The sequence below is a fragment of the Fragaria vesca genome, linkage group LG2 (genome assembly GCF_000184155.1).
Source record: "Fragaria vesca subsp. vesca linkage group LG2, FraVesHawaii_1.0, whole genome shotgun sequence".
Taxonomy (NCBI): domain Eukaryota; kingdom Viridiplantae; phylum Streptophyta; class Magnoliopsida; order Rosales; family Rosaceae; genus Fragaria; species Fragaria vesca.
Genome location: NC_020492.1, coordinates 32,981,952 through 32,990,007, shown reverse-complemented (window position 1 = coordinate 32,990,007; position 8,056 = coordinate 32,981,952). Strand labels below are relative to the sequence as shown.

Genomic DNA, 8,056 nt, shown 5'->3' with positions numbered 1-8,056 from the left:
ATATAAANAAAAAACAAAAAAAACTTAAATTTAAAAAAAAACTTGTATTAAATAACTCACGCACCCTACATATGTCAGTAAGGTTTGAACTCATGACCTCAAAGTTGTTAATTAACATCCTTAACCAACCAGACCAATCTAATCAATCAAGGGTTGGTCAAGTATACCAAGACATTAAATAGAAAATTTAACTTCATAACAAAGGGCAAAACCAAAATGCAGAAAGCAATGAGATATATTTGATGCATGACATAAACATACACAAAGAAAGAAACAAATTAACAAACAGACCATGATAATGGCAGTAAAGAGCATAGCCTTCAAGTCCAGGAGGGAAGTGCGATCATCATCAACCACAAGCACACGCATCCCAACTGGAAATTGATCGTCCTCTCTTGATTGTTGTCTCGGCTCATCATCATCAAGCCTCAGTCCACCTATCATATTCTCGATATCCATTATTTCTTTTCTTTTTCCCAAACTGAGAGATCGAGTGTTTTAAGTCATGGAGATGTTTAGTGTAGCTAAATCTCTACGATGCTGGGGACATTATAACCCAAATCCCCCTTTTTTCTCCGGTTGATTTTTTTTTTTTGGACGAAAATTATAATTTGGTTTTGGTGCAAAATACATGGAACACCTAGAATCCAAAAGTATAGGCTGTCAATTAGAACAGGCCGGTTTTGGTTTTGATGCTGCAAGCGGTCATAGTTTTGACTCTAAATTTGAGTCGATCCGCCTGCAAGTTTGGAAATGAATGGATCAAGTACGTACGCGTCAGTTTCATAACTAGTTCATCCATATGATCGATATTCTAAAGCAGTACCAGTCTTTGAGCGCAAGGTCAGCAGGTGGATCGGAAATGATGGATTCCAAGTTGGAAGTTGAAACACTAGCTAGTTTTGTGGGTCTCTCTCAAATTCTGCAAGCTTCTTTTGGCATTTCAAATTGGTTTTGAGGTCTGAATTTGTTTTAGACAGACAAAGAGATCTCCTGAAAGATATTTTGGCCCCATTTAGATCTTGACTCTTTACACAATATCTTCCTACATATCATGATTCATCACTCCATCCATGATCCATCCCTGCTTGTTCATTTTATCATTCTGGGTACCAAACTTTAATTAGTTTTATTTTTGGGTGAAAGTGAAACAAGTTTGCCTGCTGCCTAAAATGACTTTATCCCAAAAAAAAAAAAAAAAAGACTTTATCCCCGTGCAATTATTCATAATTTCATATCAAACCCAAAGGCTATACACTTATCTTGGGGCTTAACTTTGGAGATTAACATTAATTAAATCTGTTTTAAATACTAATAATGCAGCATGAAACAGCACTATCATAGCATATTAGCATGAGCAGCTCAACTCGATCATCCACATATATATCACCTTCTACCTTTTTATTTGTCGGCCATTTGTCGCCATCTATACCTTTGACATATCATATGTGAACGATTTCCTTTCTTTTTTCCCTTTGAAAAAACATAGCATATAGGAAGATTTAGCTTTATGCTAGAACTAACTTGGCTTTACCTTGTCAACTTTAATTATTCAAATTATGTATTGCATTGCGTGCTGATTATCTAACTATTCTACTGTAGGAGCATGGGCTCTACAGTTAAGGATGATTAGGATTTTCAGATTTGTATAATCAAGACCTAGACAGTAGGCAACAGCTAGCTTAGTTTAGCTAAAGAACAAGATCAACATGCACTTAGTGCCAATCCTACTTGATTATTCATCTCATGGAATAGAACTACTAATCTAATATCAGCTAGCCAGGTTATGAAAATGACAATAAATTAACTAGTGCAGAAGCATCTTACAGTAAAACACAATCCTCGATCCGATTTCCAGGAACACAAGAAAACAACGATCCAAAGATATATTATATGGAAGTAGAAAATGATAGTACTTGCCATCTATAAATAAACAACGTGTTTTGTTTTTGTTAATCTAAGTCTTAAATATACCCCTATGACAATGAGTAAAAACCTACCATCCAACACATATATGAAATATGTACATACTTTTGATTAAGATATGTGTAATTAACATTAGTTTAAGAGCCAAAGCAAATAGAAGAACAGTTATGTAGTCCATTTCTTCTTCTGTTATCCATACCATAAATACCACAAAGCATTTACTTTCCCATCCATCAATCAAACTTTTTATCTTTTGAGTTTTGCCTTAGCTATATACCAGCTTAAGTTCCCAAAAATTCCTTCGGAGATCAAAAGCTTCAAACTTTCCTTTAATGGAACCAACTAGGAATGTTGTTTCTGTAGCAGATGTTCCTCCAAGTCCAAACACCCCGCTGCAGGATCCAAACGAAAGCAAGAAGAAGCTAGTGATACTCGATGATCAAGACGGAGAGGAAGTTGAAGAGGTGAATCCTCCCAATACTGTCCTCTTATTAGATCTAGAGCTTTCTAGTACTAGTAAGGATTCAACTTCAAACAATAGTGGGCTCAACCCAGAACTCAATCTCATCGACTCTCTGCAAATGGGTGGTTCATCATCTGAAACAGATCAAAGCAGCCCTGGTGATCAGGGCGCAGCAGAGCCAAGAGTTTTCTCATGCAACTATTGTCAAAGAAAGTTCTACAGCTCACAAGCACTTGGAGGACACCAAAATGCACACAAAAGAGAGAGGACTCTAGCAAAGAGAGGACAAAGGCAGTTGATGGCGTCAGCGGCGGCGGCCGCTGGTTTAGGTGGTTACCCTTATTTCCATCATCATCAGAACCACCCTTACTTTTCGAGCTTGGCTTCTCTGCCTCTTCATGGTGCCTATAACAACAAGTCTTTGGATATTCAGGTTCACTCAATGATTCATAAGCCTAGTGGTAGTGGTAGTGGTATCGGGTTCGGAAGTTCGTATGGAAGTCGTGGCCACAGGTCCTCAAGACCCCTTTTTGATCAACAACCAGCGATTGGGAAACTGGCAGCACAGAATTTCCAAACCACAACATCATTGAGAGGTAGTGGTACTACCGTGGGAAGATTTGACATGACAAATGTTGCTTGGTTGGAAAGCGGCAGTCGTTTTAGGAGTGGCCAACAAGAAGAAATGAAGAAGCTGGACTTGTCCCTCAAGCTCTAAGCCTCTAATAGTGTTAACACCTATCTAGCTAGCTAAACTAGGCTGTAGAATTCTTCTTCTTCTTCTTCTTCTTCTTAATTTATTCTTGTATCATATAATGTTCATCTGTTTTCTGTCAGGATACTGGGATGTGGCTTTTCTTTTCCTTCTTTTTACTATTCCAAGTATGCTTGTGTAAATTTGATTCTTGAGAGGAACATCAGCAAGTAAGAAGCTGTTTTCTATTGGTTTGCTTTCTTAGTTGTCATCAGTTGAAGTTAGAACTCAGAGTTAGAAGAAGATAAAGCCTACAAGCTAGACATGCCCCGAATTAGATTCATTGATAGTACATAACTAAACAGAACCTGTGTTCATATTGTGGGAGGTACATCAATCAAAAACCCAAAACTAGAAGAAAATAAAGCCTACAAGACAGACATGCTCCGAATTATCTTCACAATAGACATGTTTGATTTTTTTTGGATGAACCAACAGACGGCAAAAAAACAATAAAAGATCATTATTTTTCTTCATAAGATGATTTTCTTTTAGTTTTATAAGGTGCACTTGATGATGATACAGTCCATTGATCACGAAGAAGCCAATATATATCAATCAATTAGGTGAATACAATCATTATAATAAATGGTCAAAAATCATTTCATGTCATCTGTTATGATAATAACTGTCATGTGTGTTTAACTTGTAATGTTATTATTCCTAAATCCATAGCTTGTTCCGGTCTTTCATGCATTTTTGTTTTTGTTTTTGACAAAGTAATCTTTCAGGATCCAGATTTACCAACCAGCAACCTTTGTCAGTCTCCGTGACCAACCAATCAACTCTCTCTCTCTCTATCTCTCTCTCTCTCTCTCTCTTCTCTCTCTCTTTTGATTGGATGGTCATAGAGACCAGCAAAGATTGCTGGTCGGCAAATCCGGATCCAATCTTTCATGCATCTGATTATCAACTTCAAACAAAGCTTCCACTGATTTGCCAAAGCAGCAAAAAAATAATGCTTCCACTCAAGAAGATGGAATATGCAAAGTTGCAACTTGGAACTAAAACAAGACCAAGATAATGAGTCATAAGTATCTGATTGAGTTGTGAATGTAGTTGATTGACAAAGTTTCTTGTCCTCAAGTGCAAATTTTAAAATAAGAATGCTTTTTTCTTATAATTTTATGTAAACCGTAGTAATAATATATAGCTGGTATCTTTGTCCTCTTTTGAGGGGCGTGTACTGTGTCACTTTCCTGAACTGATCTGAAAATCTAGGAAAGATTTAGTTAAGAGATTTATAAGAGTTAGTCTAGTCTGCAATGCGTCACATTTTATCATAAGCTTTTGAATTTCTCTTCTAAAGGTTTGTTAGCGTAAGGCACCTGCCAGTAAACCTGCCGCCCCAGAAAACATGTCATCTTGACATCTTCACATGTGCTGCAATTGTGCATTGTATGCGTCCTCATTTGTAATTATCTTATTTGTTTATCTACTTAATTATTCGTTAATTAGTACCTAGTGTGCAGAAACCTCCAACATAAACTATCTTTCTGCATTTTCTTCAATGTCCAATTTACTCAAGGGTTGTCTAAATGATCACAAGATAGAGCTCAGAGTCCACAGATGCCCAAAAATCAGCAGGAAAGAAGAAAAAGGAAAACATGGGTGATAAGGACTAATGCAAGCAAAATAATAGAAAATAGGTTGTGAGGAAAGAAACGCACGTCATAACATTTCCATACTTTTAGATGATAGAGTAATTCAACGAATGCATGTCTATAATGAAATGAAGCAAGACTTACAGGTTAGCAAATGGCTGGATATCAGCATTGAGTGAACAATGTAAACAAAGACAGACATGAAGGACTACATATCTGCGCACCATTGAGAATGCCAATGTCTCATCATTTTGCTTGCACTAAATCCATACAATTGAAAACAGTTTCCAGTCACGAAAAGGCACCGAGTTGCTGACCAATAATATTCAGTATTTGAGAGATACATTCTTACATACCTTGACACTTTTCAAGTAATGCTTTCAACTACAGCATACACAGATAGTCAATCGTGTGCGGAACCTAATTCCACTATCAATACCATCAGAAGGAGAACAAATGATCCCATCAAGTGTAACTTGAGGTCTTACAAGTGTAGCATTCTATTTCTCCACAGCCAACTTGAGATTCCCCAACCATCGGATGAGTTCTATTCTATCCTTGTTCATCATATACTGATGCAAGAACAAAGAAAGCTCATCATTTACTCCTCTTGCTTCTAAATAACCACGAAGCTTCTTTTGAATCTCCTCATTCACATCCCTGTTCGAAAACAAAAACCAAAGTAAGACATCTCCAAACAACCAACATTCTTTTGCTTCACATACTTGTTAGCAATATATAAAGCATTGCTTTACAATCCAACAGTGATAAAACTTTGCTACATAAAGAACATCATCCAACATTGTAATACAAAAACAGCTATGGAAATGATACCTGAAATCAGGTCCCAAATAAGGCTTAGCCGGCATTCTACCACGGTGAAGAACATAAACTTTCTGAATCTCCAAACTGTCCGGCCAGGCAGAGCAAAGGAACTCGAGATCATTGGAGCCATCACCCTTGGAAATATCAACAAGCACACTAATGTGAAGACGCAAATCTTCCCCGGAGCTCTCATCTCCGGTCTTGGGAACCGATTCATACCCATCAAACATAGTAACTTCAATCTTGATGTCTTCACTATCTCCAAATTTGCCTCTCATTGTAATCCACTGCTCGCCGGGCCGATCTTCCACCGCAAAAGAATTGAACTTTGTTGGAGGCTATTACATTATTATTCCCATCACAAAATTAGTATCTCTAGATTACAATAGCAAAGATAACTACAGTTAATCAATATGGTCGGTTTCTGTTGTTACTTCATTTCCTTAAAAACCAGAGGGAGTGGAACTTAAAGTGAGGAGAGGAACCTGATGAGGAGGAGCAGAGTCGGACTGGTACTCGATCTCTGTGCGGAGGATTCTAAGGATGTTGGAAGTCAAGGGCGATGTGGGAAGTGCCTCAGAAGTGTAGGGCATGCTGTGCCATCGCAGCAGAGGAGGATTTGGATGCCTGTTGATTAGGGTTTTGGGTGAACATGAACTACAATTCCGAAGCCTAGTTTGAGCAATTCGGATTAATCGAGCCATTTCAGCGTTTAGGGTTTAAGGATTTGGGGGTTTAGGTATTCACAACTACTATAATGCTTCACTGAGTTCACTCCATCTGTAGTATAACAGTTAAAAGGGCCTGTGTGAAGAGTTGTTGGGCTGAAAAGGTGTTAAGTGTCTTCTCAGGCCCAAGAAAAGAAGTTGAAATGATTAGGTGTCCATCTCTCTTAGGTTATAACTTGGTCCAAATGGCACACACACGCATGCCCCCAAACCAATTGAAATTCCAGATAACTTGTTTGTTTTTCTCAACGTTGTGTTTGGATAAAGTAATTTTAATTTCTATAAAATTTTTCAAAATCATGAGAATTACAATTTTATGAATTTAAATTCCATTAATTAAGAATTCTGTTGTTTGTTTTATGACGTAGAGTTTTAAAATAACAAAAATTTGTATTTAGACTAACCTTAGTCAATAAATTGATAAATGACACCTATTTTGTGAGGAATTCAAATCACGAATTTAAGTTTCCAAATTTAAGCTTCTAAATTCCACGATTATTTTTCCATGGAAATTACTAATTCTACGGGATAATAATCCAAATGAGGGAAACAATCATAATAAATTGAAAACTCCTTCTTTTTGATTAAATTATCAGGAATTCACCCACATCCAAACACACCATAAAAATTGTGGATTATAGAAAGAAAAATCGATTATAGTTTAGGTTGGAAGTGGGAGCCCTAAAGGTGGTGGTGAGTCCTGGAACCCCGACATGGAGTTGTTGTAGTAATAGATAGTACTTACTTTGGATCGAGGTCGAGGCCACCATGAGCATGGGCATGCAATTTATTTAAGTATCCCTTTCCCTTTGATTCATCTTATTCATGATTCATCAACATGTCGGAGATGATAGCTACACTACAACATGCATCGATCCATGAACGACAAGCAAGAACTGATCCGATGATGAAAGACACAAAGAAATTCACAAGTACTTGTTCGAGTCTACCCGACTAGAAAAATGGCAATTGGATGTAATTCAAATGACAAAATACAAGGTCCCAAACAGATATATCTCTAACCTTTCCTTTGTTTGATAATACTTATATGTTTTAACATTTATTAGTCCATTTTAAAACTAATTAGTCAATTTGGACGGAGTTAGTTCTAGCCACTAACCTAAGTTGAAGCCTCCATTTGAACAATGTGGGGCAGGGAGTTTGTCTCTATAGATAGTCAAGTTTTTCATTTTCCTTATACTTTTCTTAAGAGGACTAATCCCAAATTGTTAGTTCTTTTTTATTTTTTTTGCCAAGTTGTCAATTGTAATACATAAATTTGAAATAATTATTATTATCACACAAATTTAACAATGGCAAAAATTATTGTCATACTCCGAGTACTCGACTATCTAAGACTAAAAATGTTTGGATATGTACTGTATTAAGGGACTTGTTAATTAAGACATTGACATGACATCTCTTTGTTCTTTTGTATTTAGCATATGACCTTGAAAAGATATGTCATACACTCGAAATATTTAAGTGATATGGTTGTATTTAAAGGCTTATGGTTTATTTTTAATATAAGAAAACAAAACAAAACAAAACTAAAGAACAAAGCTGCGAGAAACTCTTATTCCCAACTGATCTATATAGAACGCTAGAGACTAAAAGCTTGTGGTTTGAGTGGTCGATATTATATCGGATGGCATTTTATTAGTTTATTTTTATTTAAAAAAGAGAGAGAGAGAGAGAGAGAGAGAGAGAGAGAGAGAGAGAGAGAGAGAGAGAGAGAGAGAGAGAGAGAGAGAGA

General features: G+C 36.6%; 2 protein-coding genes across 2 annotated transcripts; one reads left to right on the top strand and one right to left on the bottom strand.

Moving 5' to 3' along the window:
• The first annotated feature begins 2,060 nt into the window (after positions 1-2,060).
• Positions 2,061-3,330, top strand: LOC101295304 (zinc finger protein 1-like). Its single transcript, XM_004291899.1, has one exon. The coding sequence runs from the start codon at positions 2,259-2,261 to the stop codon at positions 3,105-3,107; it is 849 nt and encodes a 282-aa protein (XP_004291947.1). The 5' UTR covers positions 2,061-2,258; the 3' UTR covers positions 3,108-3,330.
• A 1,758-nt stretch (positions 3,331-5,088) lies between these two features.
• Positions 5,089-6,339, bottom strand: LOC101295014 (uncharacterized protein At2g39795, mitochondrial-like). Its single transcript, XM_004291898.1, has 3 exons — positions 6,058-6,339; positions 5,582-5,910; positions 5,089-5,407 (listed from the first exon to the last, which is right to left on the bottom strand). Exons 1-3 carry the CDS (start codon positions 6,274-6,276, stop codon positions 5,248-5,250), a joined length of 708 nt encoding a protein of 235 aa, XP_004291946.1. The 5' UTR covers positions 6,277-6,339; the 3' UTR covers positions 5,089-5,247.
• Between the last annotated feature and the right edge of the window lie 1,717 nt (positions 6,340-8,056).

What these genes read in the sequence shown, in the direction of transcription:
- LOC101295304 (XM_004291899.1), top strand. Translation starts at nt 2,259, where the DNA reads ATGGAACCAACTAGGAATGTTGTTTCTGTAGCAGATGTTCCTCCAAGT.
- LOC101295014 (XM_004291898.1), bottom strand. Translation starts at nt 6,276, where the DNA reads ATGGCTCGATTAATCCGAATTGCTCAAACTAGGCTTCGGAATTGTAGT. An exon ending in ACTCTGCTCCTCCTCATCAG is followed by an intron (nt 5,911 to 6,057) that starts GTTCCTCTCCTC and finishes ATAATGTAATAG; the next exon opens with CCTCCAACAAAGTTCAATTC. An exon ending in TATTTGGGACCTGATTTCAG is followed by an intron (nt 5,408 to 5,581) that starts GTATCATTTCCA and finishes GTTTTCGAACAG; the next exon opens with GGATGTGAATGAGGAGATTC.